The following is a 16,584-nucleotide window of genomic DNA, read 5'->3' as shown; positions in this document are numbered from 1 at the left end:
CATTTAAAATATATATGTTTTGATTGATTTCAAGGAGAGGAAGGGAGAGGGAGAGAGAGAAACATCAGGGATGAGAGTCATTGATCAGCCGCCTCCTGCGCGCCCCCTGCTGGGGATCGAGCCCATAACAGGGCACATCAACTCCCACCTCCTGGTTCATGGGTCCATGCGCAACCACTGAACCGCCCGGCTGGGCTTAGGGTGTCTTTTGAAGTCTATGGCTTAATTTTCAAACATCTGGAGATTAAGAGAGAAAAGGGAATTTCCTCTTCTCTAGGACTAGTTCGATTCCTCTCTGTCGGAAGTCCGTCCTCTGTAAAACTTGGAAGTAGACTATGTCCGTTAGGCCAAGCTGGTTGGTCAGGTTGCCCGGATCTCGTCTCCTTACTGTTTTTCCCTCCTGCTGGTACCAGTGGGATTTATTAAATCAGAGGGTTTATTAAACACCCCACCCCCACTCTATTGGTGGATTTGGACATTTCTCTTTTTAGTTTTGTGAACGTTTGCTTTATGGAATTTGAAGCTCTGTTATTGGGTGTGTAGAACTTAGGGTCATTTTCTCCTTGGCTGCACCGACCACTCAGCGCCGTGAAATGCTCTTTGTCATCTCTTGTCATAGTTTGGTCCCTCTGACAGTGACATGGCTACAGTAGCTTCTTACGAAATTAGTGGCTGCACCATGTATCTTTCCCCGGCCATTGGTTTTCTGCATCTCTGCGTCCTAGTATTTAAAGTGTATCTTTTTTCTGTAAACAGCAAGCATCTGCGTTTTCTTTCAGTTTCTGGTCTGACAGGTGGCTTCGGTGGGAGAGTTCAGGTTGCTTGCATTAGTAATTACCGCCGTAGGTTACTGACGCCACTCGGCGGTCTGCATCTTACTATTTTAATTTTGTTTCCTTCACCTCTCTCGTGTTCCTTTATTCCTTTTTTCCTGCCTTTTTTTGAATATGTTAAGTATTTTTATTCAATTTCTCTCTTCTGTTAGCCTTTGAGTTACACATTCACATATCATTTTTTTGTGTTAAACCAAACCCAAGGATATTTTTTTCCATTGATTTTTAGAGAGAGTGGGAGGGAGGGAGGCATGGATGTGAGAGAGACGCATAGATTGGTTGCCTCCTGCACGTGTCCCAACTGGGGCCGGAGATTGAACCTACAGCCCAGGTGCCGGCCCTTGACCGGGAATCACACCGGGGACCCACTCGTGTGCAGGCCGATGCTCTAACCACTAAGCGACACCAGCCAGGGCTTCTCTCCTGGTTTTTGTCAGGAGAGAGAACCACAGACCTTCACGTCCCAGAGGTGAGGACCGTGGGTGCAGGACCGGGCTGCGTGGCTTCGTCCTGGCTCCAGAGCTGTCCACAGCGGGCAGCAGACAAGCACTCCTGTTCTGTGGCTGTCCCACGGGAGGCGGGACCTGCCTGCTGCCCCCGGGGGCCAGATATCAAGGTTGCTCACTCTACACGTGCACCATGGGGTTGGACAGGGTGCACCAGTCACACAGGGAGGCCCTGGGTGAGCAGGGCAGGCACCCAGGCTGGTCTGGAGTGGCCTGAGCGAAGAGAGAGGACCGTGCTTTGGTTTTTGTCCTGGTTAGAGGATGGGTCTGGGCTTAAGGTGCCTGTGCAGGCTGGGGTTTTAGTGGTTCCAATTTCCCCACCAGTGACAATGGGCTTTCTCAGTGGCTTGCCCCTGTGTGTGTTTGTGTGTGTAGGGGGGCTGGAAACCGTCAGTGGTCCAAGAGGAACAATGGAGCCAGGCTTGGTCTCCTTGGCTTGCCCGTGTGTGAGGGGCCTGGAAACTGTCAGTGTCCAACAGGGACAGTGGAGCCCGGCTCCCTAAGGCACTCACCCTCCCTGTCCTTCATTTCTATCGGTAACTGGGCTGCCATGAGCAATCAGTGCGGCACCCAACAGGTGCCAGAGCCACATGAGGAGCACCCGGGGACCACTGCAGTTGGTCTGGCTCTTTCAGCAAAGATGACAGAGCCTCACCTGCCTCAGCTGAGCACTGAGGCGAGAGTGGGTATGTGCCAGATGCACTCACTGGTCGTTGTCACCAGTGTTGTCCCTCGGGCTGCTTTAGTGTTCACAGACCATTTCCTGCCCGCTTTACAGGTGTGGACACTGAGGTCTGGGAGGAGAGTGATTCGCTCAGGCTGCTCTGCTAGTCAGCTGGAAGGAAAACAGGCCGTTTGAGAACTGAAGGGCAGGTCAGCGCTGCGGAGGGCGCTCTGGGAGGCTCAGACGGGTCCCAGAACTGAGCGTGGCCACAGACGCCGCTATTCCCATGCACACTGTCCCACCCACAGAGGAATATAAACAGAAAAATACACTAACACAGCAGTGGGGTCTGGGGCAAGCAGCTTTATTAGAGGCTAAGAGGACAGATGGAGATCACCTGGTGACTGCAGGATGAGCGGAACTGAAGCCTGTCCCTGCTCAGATGTCGTCACTGGAGGAGGAACCAGGTGGGCAGGGCTTGGGGACAGGCCGTGGCTGCAGGTGTGGAAAGGTGTCGGCTGCTGGGAGAGGGAGCTCTGCAAGTCATTCTTGGAGAGCAGTGCCCACGGCATTTCTCGCAGGAGGGCAAAGGAAGATGTTCACACGTGGAGGAGAGGACAGGAAATAGGGCTCTGGGGTGCGGAGGGAGAGTCTTGCTCAGGGGGTGCTGGGAAAAGGCAAGCGATGGCAGAGCTGGAACCCAGGACTCCTGGCAGAGGGTGGCATCGACTTTGGGAAGAGTCCCAGCGAAACCCAAAAATCAGATCTTGCACTGGCAGCAAATGGGGACACAGCTGGTCTGGCAGCAGCAGGGTTTGCAGCAGCTGGTCTGGCAGCAAACGGGGACACAGCAGCTGGTCTGGGAGCAGCAGGGTTTGCAGCAGCTGGACTGGCAGCAAACGGGGACACAGCAGCAGGTCTGGGAGCAGCAGGGTTTGCAGCAGCTGGACTCGCAGCAGCTGGACTCGCAGCAGCAGGGTTTGCAGCAGCAGACGGGCACACAGCAGCTGGAGCCACAGCCCCCACAGGAGCCACAGCCCCCCTTGCAGCCCCCACAGGAGCCACAGCTCCCCTTGCAGCCCCCACAGGAGCCACAGCCCCCCTTGCAACCCCCACAGGAGCCACAGCCCCCTTTGCAGCCCCCACAGGAGCCACAGCCCCCCTTGCAGCCCCCACAGGAGCCACAGCCCCCCTTGCAGCCCCCACAGGAGCCACAGCCCCCCTTGCAGCCCCCACAGGAGCCACAGCCCCCTTTGCTGCAGCTGGAGCAGGAACAGGCCGGCACACAGCAGCACACGGGCACACAGCAGCTGGAGCCACAGCCCCCGGAACAGCCACAGCAGCTCATGGTTCTGGTGGGTGAGGGTGGAGCAGGTCAGAGGAGCAGGTAGAGAGGGGAGGTGGTCAGGTGTGGAGCCTCCTGGGCCAGGGGCCTTTATATACCCGCCGGGGTCCGGGGTCAGGGGAGATGCTGGGCACATGGTCGCTTCCTGGTTCCTGTTTGTGCCACATTTAGAGCCTCTTGTTTTCCTGGACTTCAGGTCCACGTGCCATCACCTGCTATCAGTTTCCGTGTTCAGACTTGTGGGAACACCCCCCTCGAGGGTCCAGCCCATTTCCATTGACTGCTGAGTCTGATTTGACATTTTTTTTTTAGCTGTGCAAAGGGTATAAATAATATATCAAGTAAACATGCAAAACACACCCACATTATGAAAAGAATTATTACACGAAGCCTCCTTCACGCATCTGCCCAGGTTGCCCCCCACCCCCCGCTGTGGGTAAAATCCCGAGTTAGGAGTTCATCACTCCCAGGAGGTCTTTACAGCCTTACTAAATACGGATGTTCTTTAAACACAGTGTTTCCAATGCTCTAAACCTCGTGCAGCTGGTCAGATACTGTATTTCTCCTGAAAGTTGCTTTTGGAGTGGTGGCTAGAGATGTGCGTAGAGGGTCCCTGGCTCCCTCTGATCCCTGGAGGTACAACCGCTGAGTCTCCGTTCGCCTGTTGGTGGATACTTTGTTTCCATTTTGTTGCTATTTTATTTTGGCGGGTTCTGTGCGCGGTGGAAGCCCCTGGGCACCTGGGAGTGGAGCCCCGGCTGGGCGGCTGGGCCTGGGCTCCACCCTGAGCCCTGAGCGGACGTTGCCCCTGGGCCTGCAAAGCCCTGGTCCCGGGGGGCGTCCCGTCCAGCACCTGTCACCGTGAACTTGACACCACGCTCGTCTTCACGATTCTTTATTGTTGGAATCTTCCATTAACTTCCTCTGTGTACGCTTTGCCCGCTTAATGAGATTGGACTGTTTATTATTTTATGGATTCCTGAAGTTATTTTGAGTTTTCTGAATTCTAGTCAGTAACACGCATGGCAACTATCTTTCTCCAACTATCTGAAGCTTTTTTTTTTTAGTCATTTGCCCCCTTCTGGTGATTTCTGGTACACCAGGCTTTAAAAATTTGAACTCTAAAATGTATTAATCTTTTTCTTCAGAGTTTATATTTTCGTGTTTTTTTATTTGGAAAACCCTTTCCTTCCCCAAGATCATTAATCAGATAGAATCCCATATATGGTATTGTTATTATTATTATTTTTAGTTTGAAAGTTCAGAGTTAAAAAGCCTATCTGGGAGAATCGACAGTTTTGGTCGTATGTTTCTCAATTTATTTAGAAGGTCTTTAAATACCTTAGGGTCGCCCGGCCGGGCGTGGCTCAGTGGTTAAGCGTCGACCTAGGATCCAGGCGATCGGGGTTCGATTCCCGGTCAGGGCACATGCCCGGGTTGTGGGCTGCAGCCGATCAGTGACTCTCTCATCATTGATGTTTCTAGCTCTCCCTCTCTCCTCTCCTTTCCTCTCTCTGAAATCAATAAAGATATATTTAAAAATAAATAAATAAATACCTTAGGGTCAAGTTCAAATGTCTTTTTTCCTTCCATAAAGACCTAGCATCTGTTAGATGCATTATTTTATAGCCTCACTGTTGGGGGGGGGGCACGTCGCCCTTCTAAATGGCACCTTTTAGGGTTACATTTCCTAACGGCCGTGGATTGATTTTTGTATATCGATCTTGTTCTCGGCAACCTTGGGCTCTATTTTTAACGCTCGTGATTTATCTATAGAGGCCCCTTGGTTTCCTGTGCCACTCATGTCTTTTTGTGAATTATTTGTTATTCCTGCTTTCACCTTTATGACTTTTATTTCTCTTTCTGCTTTACCACACTGACTGCGACAAGGCTTTGTAGCCGGTGCGCAGCCCTGTCTCAGCCCTGACTTTAAAGGAAACGCTTCTAACACGTTGCCATCGGGCGAAACGCTTTTGGTGAACGTTTGGCAGAAAACTGTGTCAGACGAAGGGAGGTCCTTTTTCTCCTCATTTGGGTCCCTTTCTCCCTTGGTGGTTATGGGGAGCTCCAGGTGGGTTTATAGTGGGAATATCCCTGCGTCCTTGGGCCGCGTCCCAAGTTGCCAGTATCCGGTTTCTATGCCTCGGGTAATCATCAGGCCGGGGTGGGTGTCACTTCCCCCGGCCGCCCTCCTCGGCACCCGTGAGGCCGGGAGCCCCGCACGGCCCGCTTTCGGAAGCGCCTGTCTGTCTGCGTCTGTCTGTCGGCCTGGGCTTATCGGTTCCTCGGCCACCGGGCAGAACCCCTGTGGGAAGCCGTCCAGCAGGGAGTCTGCGGAGGGCGGAGGTTACCTCGTGGGCTGCGTGGAGCGGACGCGTCCCCTGCCCACGTTCTGTTTTTGTTTTATTTTCAGTTTTCATCTGAAGGATGTTTTTCCCGTTGCTTTTCAGAGAGAGCGGAAGGGAGGGAGGGAGGGAGAGAGACGCGGACGTGAGAGGGGGTCACCGGTGGCTCGCCTCCCGCGCACCCCCCGCCGGGGATCGAGCCCACAGCCCGGCCTGTGCCCTGACCCAGAACCCAAGTTTCCTTTTTGTGGTATTTAAAGACCAACCAACTGAGCCACCCAGCCCAGGGCTTTTAAAAAAAATCCTCACTGGGGGATATGGTTTGTATTTTTTTAAATTTATTTTTATTTTTAAAAATTTGTCTTTATTGTTGAAAGTATAACATATGACCCCCCCTTCCCCCCCGACCCCCTCCACCCACATCCGTCCCCCAGGCCTTCACCACACCGGTTGCTGTCTGTGTCCCTGGGTTCTGCATATGTGCACAGAAGTCCTGTGGTTAATCCCCCCCTCGGCCCCGCCTTCCCGCCGAGGTGCGTGAGTCTGCTCCATGCTTCTGCGTCTCTGGATCTATTTTATTTGTTAGATTCCACATATGAGTGAGAGCATGTGAGGAAGGTGTTTTTTAGAGAGAGGAAGGCCGGGGGGGAGAAACACTGATTGGCTGGGAACCGAACCCGAAACCTGGGTACGTGCCCTGACTGGGAATCGAACCCGCAGCCTTTTGATGTCCAGGACTATGATCCAACCAGCTGAGCCGCACCGGCCCGGGATATTCTTCTAATTTCTCTTTGGATGGTGCCTTTGACCCAGGAGTTACCGAGAAGCGTTGACGCTTTCCCAGCGAGGGGGGGGGGTCCTGTGGGTTGATTTCTGACGGGTTGTGTAGAAGTCGGAGCTCGGGGCCCTGAGCTTTGTGGGGACCCCGGCAGCCGGCGCGGCCCACTCGTGACCAGGCCGCGTGATCTCCGTGGGCGCCAGCCTGCGGTGCTGGGGCGAGTTCCCCGTCCGTGCGGCCTTCCTGCTCGCCGGCTGTCGGTGGCTCCAGAAGGAGGGTGAGGCCCCGTCCGCTGACTCCGGAGTTTCGGGTTTCTTCCTGCGCCTCGAGGACTGGAGGCTCTGTGAGTGGGACGCGGGGATCCGGGGCTGTCCCCTGGCCAGCTGTCCCCTGGCGCCGTTTCCAGCCGTCCCACCCGTCCCGCCCGGGCCCTGGCTCGCTGTCCCCTGCCGGCTGCTTTCCCTGCACAGGTGCTGGCTGGCTCCCCTTCCCTTCCGTCCAGGTGCCTCCTGCGTGCGTCCATCTCAGGCGTTTCCTGTGACCGGCGGGCGGCTGCTTTTCCAGCTCCCGTTTTGGGGTTTGTGTCTCCCATCGGGGCGCTGGACCCGACCATCCATGTGCATGTAACTGTCCCCCTTCTCTTATACGGGTTTTTCCTGCCTCGACTGATTTAGAAGGTTACACACTGCATCCCCCGTTTCGGCGGCAGCCGGACGCGTTTCATACCCGCTTTGTTTCTTTACAATTTATTTTTATTTATTTGCCCCTTCATACATGTTTTAAACGAAACACCGTCAGAATGTAATGACACCTTTTCCTGCCCCGCCCCCCGCAGTGGCAGGAGCCGGGGACGGAAGCCTGCTGACCCCCTTCCGCGTCACCCGTGGGTGTCCGTCGGCATCTGGGCTTGCTCTGGTCACTGTTGGTTTCTGCAGGAGGCGGTGCTTGAACCCCCAAACGCCCCGAGTCTGGGGCACTTTGGAGTTTGGCCACGACCCGGCCCTGCGCCGTCAGCAGGAGCCGCCCCGGTGCTCGCTGCCCCCAGCTGCCTCCCTGGTCTTGACCTCGGGACCCTGTAGAACTGTGGGGAGCAGGTCGCGAGCGGGGAGGGACCCCGGGGAGCTGCGTGGTGGCCACAGGGGGTGGTGTTTTCTTTTTACACATGTTTGTGTTGATTTCAGAGAGAGGAAGGGAGAGGGAGAGAGGGAAACATCAGTGATGAGAGAGTCCTGATCGGCCGCCTCCCGACCGCCCCCCCCGGGGATCGAGCTGCAAACCCCGCCTGCGGCCTGACCGGGAACGGACCCTGGTTTTGGCATAAATGCCAACCTGAGCTCTTGGTTCCCAGCTGGCTGCCTCTGTGCGGACACAGAAATGTATGAGGACCGAGGCTCCCGCTGATGCCGCCTTCCCGAGTCCCCCTTCTCCGATGTTTCACCAAATTATCGTAAACGATATTTTCTTCCGTGTTCCCCGGTGAGAAGGGGCCTCTGCCACACTCGCCCCCTCTCCGAAATGTAGTTGAAAAAACCTGAAATTTTATTTCTGGATTATTTGCCCCCCCCCCCCCATCACACCTCCTCAGCCCCGGGAATCGTTCACAGTTGCACCGTTTCTCCGTCGCCAGCGGCTCTCAGGCCTTGTGGACCTTTCACTGGCGCCCGTCGCCCCCAGTGTTTCTGGTTTTCGATTTTTTTTCTGTCTTCCTCACTGTTCATTCAGTGGGAGAACTTCCGCAGGTCCCTTTGTCCCCTGGCCCCCTGCGCCTGTCATTCCCGCAGCTGTGCTGAGGCCCACGCGGTGGCCGGTCCTCACGGGACAGTCCCGCTTCCCTCAGCCCCCCCAGATGTGCCCCGGGGGCCTCGCTTTCCCAGCGGGGACACTGGCCCCCCGGTGCTGTGAGCCGGGCGGTAACTTTTGGGGGGCCCTTCACTTCCAATGCCAAATTCTAATTTTGCGTTTGGCTTGAAGGTGGACTGAGGCCCCTCGGAGGGCGTCCTGGGGTTTTGGCCCCTGACCCACCAGGACCAGGTTCCTGTCCTGGGACCCGGGGGGGGAGGGAGGCCGTGTCCCTCACCAACAGGGCGCCCCACCGCGTCCCTGCTGGGATTGTGGGTGCCCGGCGCCCATCTGTGTGCCTCTCGTCCTGGATGAGGCCGGGGCGATGGCGCTTGGCGGCCTCCAGGATGACAGGGTCAGTGGGTGCTTCTCGGACCCACCAGGCGCCGCCAGGGTGTCCCAGAGTCACACGAGCAGCGAGTGATTTGTCACCACACAGGAAAGGATTGCAACAAGTATACAGTTGGCTTCCAGGGTCAGGAGAAGTTTTATTAAAGGAAATTCAGTTATTTTTTCTAAACAGAAAGAGCTGATCTAAGGAGGAAGGAAAGCCCCGCGGGGGGTGGGCCACGGGGCGGGAAGGCTGAGTCGGGAGCAGCCGCTGCCTGGGGCTGAGAGGCCGGGTCTCAGCAGCCGGGGCCAGCGGTCACTCAGACACGGCCCCAGCCGTGCAGGGACGGCCCTCGAGTCTCAGCCAGCCCGGGAGGGGCGGGAGTGACCCGCTCACGAGCCAGGAGGGCCAATCGAGCGGCAGCTGGCACCTGCCCCAGGAAGCTCCAGTGACCAGGAAGCACTGCGCCCTGGACGGCAGAGTCCCCGAGGGAGAGCCCAGCGGGAGACAAGCAGGCGGAGGTTGTGGTGCCACAGGGAGGACATGTGGAGAGAGCTGATCCAGGGGGTCCCCAAGCACTGAGGCCGAAGGCCTGGGGTCAGAGCCTCAGATCTTGCACTGGCAGCAAACGGGCACAGAGCAGCTGGACTGGCAGCAGCAGGGTTTGCAGCAGCAGACGGGCACACAGCAGCTGGAGCCACAGCCCCCACAGGAGCCACAGCCCCCCTTGCAGCCCCCACAGGAGCCACAGCCCCCTTTACTGCAGCTGGAGCAGGAACAGGCTGGCACACAGCAGCAGACGGGCACACAGCAGCTGGAGCCACAGCCCCCCTTGCAGCCCCCACAGGAGCCACAGCCCCCCTTGCAGCCCCCACAGGAGCCACAGCCCCCTTTACTGCAGCTGGAGCAGGAACAGGCTGGCACACAGCAGCACACGGGCACACAGCAGCTGGAGCCACAGCCCCCGGAGCAGCCACAGCAGCTCATGGTTCTGGTGGGTGAGGGTGGAGCAGGTCAGAGGAGCAGGTGGAGAGGGGAGGTGGTCAGATGTGGAGCCTCCTGGGCCAGGGGCCTTTATATACCCGCCGGGGTCAGGGGTCAGGGGAGATGCTGGGCACATGGTCGCTTCCTGGTTCCTGTTTGTGCCACTTCCGTGCCATGTTGTTTTCCCTGAGTCCCTGCCCTCTCGCTGGCTCAGGCGGCACCCACTTTCTTAGGTTTCTAATTCTGGCATCTCCCTCTGCGGCCTCCGTAATTAGGAACTTGGCTTCTGCTGGCCTCCCCGGACGGACGGGAACCGGTCACCTGCCTCTGTTGCTCATCCCGTGCGACCTGCCATAGGACGGCCCAGGCCTGCAGGGCAAGGGGCCCAGGGACATCCTCGGGGCCTTACTCCCTGGTGGCCGCCTGCGCCAGGGGAGGCGGCGGGAGGGCGTCCGCGAACCTCCACGCGGTTCCCCACGGGGGCTGCGCCGTCGGTGCTCCCACCAGCCGGGCACGAGGGGTCCCCTTTCCCCACATCCCCCCAGCACTTGTTTGTTGATTTCTGGATGGACGTTCGGACAGGTGCGAGGTGACAGCTCCCTGTGGTTTTCATTTTCATCCCTCTGATGATTGGTGACAGAGCGTTTTCGTAGGTCTCTCGGCACCTGTGTGTCCTTCTTGGAGAAGCGTCTGTTCAGGACCTCTGCCCATTTTTAAATTGGATTGTTTGGGGGTTTTTTTGGTGTTGAGTTGTAGGAGTTCTTTGTAAATTTTGGGAATTAGCCCCTTGTCAGATGTATCCCCAGCGAATGTGTTCTCCCGTGTGGCGGGTTCCCTTTGAATTCTGCGGGTGGTTTCCTTTGTTCTGCAAAAGCATTTTAGTTTGATGGTTTGCAAGTTCTGGAAGATTCTTGTTAGGATCACGGGTGCTCCCGCCTGGCCCTTCCCCTCTCCCGCGCTCTCTCCACGACACTGAGCCATTTGGGGTCCTGCAACCTCAAGCCCCAGATGCCCCCCGACCTGTCTCCCTGGGGAGTCTCCCTGGCCCCTCAGACAGCCTGCTCCCCCCACCGGGGTGCTCGTGTCCCCTCAGACCGGCTGCTCCCCAGATGCGCCCACGCCTCCCCTAAAAGGCAGCCTCGTTGTCCCCCAAGGGCCGCCAGGGGCTCGAACCTCAGAGCTGCCCCGTGTCCTGTCTTTTCTCACCAGGCGACGCCCCAACCGCTACGCCCCTGGCCAGGGCCAGAGAAGGTTTTAGCGTTTTCCCGGCTACAAGACGGGCTCTTGTCAATATGCCTGTCCCAGCCTGGCCCTCATTTTCTTTTCTGGGCCTTTTTATTATGATTTGGTGGAAGGCCTTTATTTAGTCCGGGCGTCACCCTTTGAGCTGACACGTGGGACGAACTTCTCCTCTGCCTCGGACCCGCCCATTTGTTGTCTCTCAGAGGTCACTGGGTGGACAGCAGTTTGCAGTTTAATTTAGTTCAATGTATCAGCGCTTTCCTTTCTGACAAGTATGTTTGTCCTGTTCAAGAAATCTTGCCCGGCCGGGGCGGCTCAGCGGCTGAGCATTGACGTAGGATCCAGGAGGTCGCGGCTCGATGCCCGGTCAGGGCACAGGCCCGGGTTGCAGGCTCGATCCCTGGTCGGGGGCGTGCAGGAGGCGGCCGATCAATGACTCTTATCATTGATGTTTCCATCTCTCTCTCTCCCTTCCTCGCTCTGAAATCAATAGAAAAATATTTTTAAAAAAATCTTTTAAGCAATGAATATTTTAAAATCTTTCCCACCCCCGCTTGCCTTGTAGCCGGGCGTTGCCTGCTCACACCTGTGTTTGGTGATGGACAACTCGGTTTAAACCCACCGCTGTACCGTCTGCTCTGTCGGCTCCAACCCGCTCTTCTTATTGACTGAAAATTTAATTTGGACACTTTCCGCTTCGTTGAGGCATCAGCATTATTTTACTCTCCTTTTTACGGTCACCCTGGAGGTGAAAACACAGGTTTCTGACTTTATTAAAACGGAACCAAGTTTTGTTATTTTCCCACTCGCACGAAACCGCAGAGAGCCGAGGACGCTCCACCCGCTTCCCTGGTCCCTGCGTGGGGGCCGTGGCCGCCGTGGGTGTGGCTGTGAGTACAGTTTACACCCCCCCCCACTCCCTGCGCAGGGCCGTGCCTTGTGGCCGACGCTGCTTAGAATCACCTGCATTATGACGCTTCCTCCTCCCCGGCTCCTTTCCGGGCCTCAGAGCTGCCTCTGGCGTTTACTTTCTTCTGTCCAAAGAAAATCTTTCAAAGTTTCCTCGAGCCTGAGCGTGTGGCTGGTGATTCCTTCCTCCGGTGCCTGAAAATGTACCTACGGCCCCTCCACCTCCAAGGATATTTTTACTGGATGTAGAATTTGTTTTTTTTAATCTTCACCCGAGAATATTGTTTCCATTGCTTTCCAGAGAGAGTAGGAGGGAGAGAGAGAGAGAAACATCCATGTGAGAGAGACACATCGATGGGTTGCCTCCCGCATGAGCCCCAACTGGGGCTGGGGATGGAGCCTGCAACCGAGGTACGTGCCCTTGGCCAGAATCGAACCCTGGACCCTTCAGTCCTCAGGCCGATGTTCTAACCACTGAGCCAAACGGGCCAGGGCTGGAGGTAGAATGTTTTGGTTGGTAGATGCAGAGAGTACAGGGAAAGAAAACCATGGACAAATATTTCTTGTGAACACAAAATAAAATGTCCTCAACAGAACTGAACCCAGCAATATATAGAGGATCCTATGGCTTGACGAAATGGGCTTGATCCTAGGAACTCAGGGTTTGTGGAACGTTTGAAAATGAACGAATTTAATTGACCATGTTAGTGGAAGACAGACAGACAGACCCAGATCTATCCCTAGTATCTCCTTTTCTTATAAGAACCCCCGTGCAGCTGGGTTAGGGACCCCCATTTATTTCATTCAACATTAGTAGCCTCCCTATTGACATTGGGGCTAGGGCTTTAACACAGGAATTTGGGGCACAGTTCTGTCTGTGCAGTTGCCCCGCCATCGGCGCCATGTGTGAACACCTTGTGCTCCTCACGCCCCCACGGACCTGTGTTTGCCATGGGGTCCCCTGCCCTTGGCTCCAAGAGCTCCTTTCTCTGTTTCTCGAAGCCACCCTGTAGCGGGATTTGGTTATGGCCGCCGGAGTGGACTAATACAGGGACTAATACAATGACTAATACCCCGGACTGATACAGTCCAGTCTGATCTCCCTACGTAAGGTCAGCTGATTGGCAGCCGCAAATCCACCTGCTTCCTGAATTCCCTTTGCCAGGCAACTGAACAGAGTCACAGGTGTGGGGATCAGGACAGGATACTTTTGGGGGGCATCATTCTGCTACTTTGCTGTTCTAACCACAGTGGAGTCTGATATAGAGACTAGTTGGTTCCAGACACACTGAAAGAAGCAGAGGAGCTGACCTCCAGGAACGACCCCTCTGGGCCCTGTGCCTAGATAAGCGTGATGCCCGTGGCCAGACAGTGGGATGTTGCTAACATCACCCACGAAGGCCCAGTACACTCTCAGTGCTTCTGCCTTATTTGTTTTCCTAATATCACGAGAAAGCAGAATGAGTGAGCCTAATTGCATCTGGGGCCATAGCTGCAAGGGAGTCGAGGAAATGCTTCCTGGCCTCTGTGACACAAGAGGGAAGGAGGGAGGGGAAGTGCTGGCCCCAACACACCAAGGAAAGTCCCAGAGGGAAAGTCCCACTGCTGGACAGTACAAGACAAAGGACATGAGCCCCACATCCTGACATGGCTCAGCGCTCTGTCCCGGCTCCACCATGTCTCAGACCATTCACTTGTCAAGTATCAGTGGAGGACATGCATGGCCGGAGGCAGAGGGACATTGGAGGCAGCACCTGGCTGGCTGGCCTGGGCCCAGGGAAGTCCCTTATTTGTGAGCAGTGAGAGAGAGACTGCAGTGAAGAATCACACTATGAATGAAATTGTTTGCAGTGACAGACATGATTTGTGGGGAGGAAGTTTTATAGTAGTTTAACAGACAAGTATAGAAACTGCTGGAAATAAGGGAGTCCAACGGAACCCCACTTTTTTGGGAGAAGGAAGTGTGCTGGGGTGTGACAGGGGTGGTGCTTCTTTTATTGAGGAGCCAAGAGTAGATACCTCTGCCCAGCGTTGCCAGTTCCTTCTCAGGGCCAGTGCCCGGAAGTGGTAGATAATGGCCTTTAGAGGAGTCAGAAACACCAACAGTAGACACTTGATTTATTTTTATTTTTATTTTTATTTTTATTTATTGACTTTAGAGAGAGGGAGAGGGAGAGAGAGGGAGAGAAACTCCAATTTGTTGTTCCACTTAGGCATCATTGGTTGATTCTTGTATGTGCCCTGACCTGGCATTGAACCTGCAACCTTGGCATATCGGGACGATGCTCTAACCTACTGAGCTACCTGGCCAGGGCACGGCCACTTGACTTTAGAGTATTGGTGAACATTGGAATATGCCCTTGCTCTCAGAAAGAATATCTCAGAGCTCAGGGAGGGAATAGAGCCACAGCCACTCTCACGAGTGTGCTGGACACAGAGTGAGAATGGGGTTGGCTGGAGCAAGAAGTGTGAGGGGAAGTGATGAGACGAAAGCTTCAAAGATGGAGCAGTTAGAAGAAGTTAGTTGGATACATCAGATCTTGCACTGGCAGCAAACGGGGACGCAGCAGCTGGTCTGGCAGCAGCAGGGTTTGCAGCAGCTGGTCTGGCAGCAAACGGGGACGCAGCAGCTGGTCTGGCAGCAGCAGGGTTTGCAGCAGCTGGACTGGCAGCAGCTGGACTGGCAGCAGCAGGGTTTGCAGCAGCAGACGGGCACACAGCAGCTGGAGCCACAGCCCCCACAGGAGCCACAGCCCCCACAGGAGCCACAGCCCCCCTTGCAGCCTCCACAAGAGCCACAGCCCCCACAGGAGCCACAGCCCCCCTTGCAGCCCCCACAGGAGCCACAGCCCCCCTTGCAGCCTCCACAGGAGCCACAGCCCCCCTTGCAGCCTCCACAAGAGCCACAGCCCCCCTTGCAGCCTCCACAGGAGCCACAGCCCCCCTTGCAGCCCCCACAGGAGCCACAGCCCCCTTTGCTGCAGCTGGAGCAGGAACAGGCCGGCACACAGCAGCACACGGGCACACAGCAGCTGGAGCCACAGCCCCCACAGCTGGAGCCACAGCCCCCGGAGCAGCCACAGCAGCTCATGGTTCTGGTGGTTGAGGGTGGAGCAGGTCAGAGGAGTAGGTAGAGAGAGGAGATGGTCAGGTGTGGAGCCTCCTTGGCCGGGGGCCTTTATATATCTGCCAGGGCCATGGGTCAGGAAAGATGCTGGGCCAGGTCACTTCCTTGTGTCTGGGCTCTTTCCTCAGGGCCATGTTTTTGTTTGCTGTCCTTCCTGGTGAGTCCCTGTTGCCTGGGGGCACTGACAGTGTCCTTAGGTTTCTAAATTTGGCCTCTTTGTCATACACACCAATCTCAAGCCTTTCTTCCCAGGAGTCCCTGGCAGTGGTCACCTGCCCTTGGTGCTGACACATGTGACCTGTGGTGACAGCATTGTGCCCAGGCTCCCTCACATCTGTTGTTGGAATATGTGCAAACTGAGGAAGTTGAAGACCTGGAGATGGAGAAACATCTGCGTGATCTGGGCCCTATACGTAGCCACCCTCTGCCTGATGGAAGGGAGGCAGAGAACATGGGACCACACACAGGGGAGAAGGAATGGAAGGTGGACAGAGAGGGATTTGAAATCTTGCTTTGAATATTTTAGTAATGTGGCCAGGAGGGCCAGGGATGGATCCTCCCTTTGAGCTCCGGTGGGGAGGGCAGACGTACTGGCCACTCCGTCTATGGCTGGGCCTAGGTCCAGGAAGACTCTGGAGACACTTCTGGTCCTCAGATCTGGGAGGGAATCACAGCATTTGTGGTCATTTGTCACAGTAGCTACAAGAAATTAACATGATTTTGGCACCGGGAAGCAGTTTGCTGTGACGGCAAGAATCTAAAAAGGTGTAAGTGATTTTGAAATTGGGTGGAGGGATTTTGAGGGGAATGACAAAAAAGCCCAAATCACCCTGAACAAGCTTTGGTGGAAGTGTGGATGTTAAAGGTGTCTTAGGCCACGGGGAAGACGTGGTTTTGGAAATGGTAGGAAAGCAGGTCTTGTATGTCCTGGCAGGAAACCAGCTGAATTGTGCAGTGGATTGATGAGGAAAACAGAACCCCACCCCCCATTTTATTGAGATGTAATTGGATTCAGCACCTTAGAAGTTTAGGGTGAACAGCATATGACTTGGGTTAGATATACTGTGAAATGATGGCCTCAGTTACTTAGCTAACATCCATTACCTCATGAGATACAAAAAAAAAGAAAAAAATGGGGAAAAAGTTTGTTCCCTGTGATGACAACTCTCTTAGCCTCTGTCAGATGTGCCCACAGCAGCCAGGACTTATTTATCTTATAACTGGACGCTTGCACCTTCAACCTCCTCATCCCATTTCCCCTCCCACCCCTGTCTCAGGTAACCACAAACTGATCTCTTTTTCTATGAGCTTGTTGTTGTTTTTAGATGCCACAGATAAGTGAGATCATACAGGATTTGTCTTTCTCTGTCTGACTTATCTCACTTAGTACAATGCCCTCCAGGTCCATCCATGTTGTGCAAACAGCAGGATTTTTTTTTTTTTTATGGCCACATATGTATATTTGTAGCACAGCTTCTCTATCCACTCATCTGTCTGTGGACAGTGAGGTTGTAACCATGCCTTGGTCCTTGTAAATAACAGAAAACATAACTTGTAAGTGAAAAATCTGAATATTCAGCTGAGAAGATCTCCAAGCAAGTTTTGAAGGTACTTCTGGTTTCTTCTGGCTCCTTGTGAGACATGAGAGGATGAGATAAATTTAGGAAATAACTGTTCAGTA

General features: G+C 55.0%; 2 protein-coding genes across 2 annotated transcripts; both read right to left on the bottom strand.

The window, feature by feature from the left end:
• Positions 1-2,763: 2,763 nt before the first annotated feature.
• On the bottom strand, positions 2,764-9,628 carry LOC308564964 (uncharacterized protein; the record flags this gene model as incomplete). Its single annotated transcript, XM_081153680.1, has 3 exons — positions 2,764-3,313; positions 9,291-9,396; positions 9,586-9,628. 3 exons carry the CDS (start codon positions 9,626-9,628, stop codon positions 2,764-2,766), a joined length of 699 nt encoding a protein of 232 aa, XP_081009806.1.
• Positions 9,629-14,309: 4,681 nt separating this feature from the next.
• On the bottom strand, positions 14,310-14,867 carry LOC308564969 (uncharacterized protein; the record flags this gene model as incomplete). Its single annotated transcript, XM_081153688.1, has 1 exon — positions 14,310-14,867. The coding sequence occupies one exon, from the start codon at positions 14,865-14,867 to the stop codon at positions 14,310-14,312; it is 558 nt and encodes a 185-aa protein (XP_081009814.1).
• Positions 14,868-16,584: the final 1,717 nt, after the last annotated feature.

Source organism: Miniopterus schreibersii (assembly GCF_964146895.1).
Source record: "Miniopterus schreibersii genome assembly, chromosome: 12".
NCBI lineage: Eukaryota > Metazoa > Chordata > Mammalia > Chiroptera > Miniopteridae > Miniopterus > Miniopterus schreibersii.
Note: the sequence above shows the minus strand (reverse complement) of the source record. Positions and strands in the feature narration are given on the sequence as shown.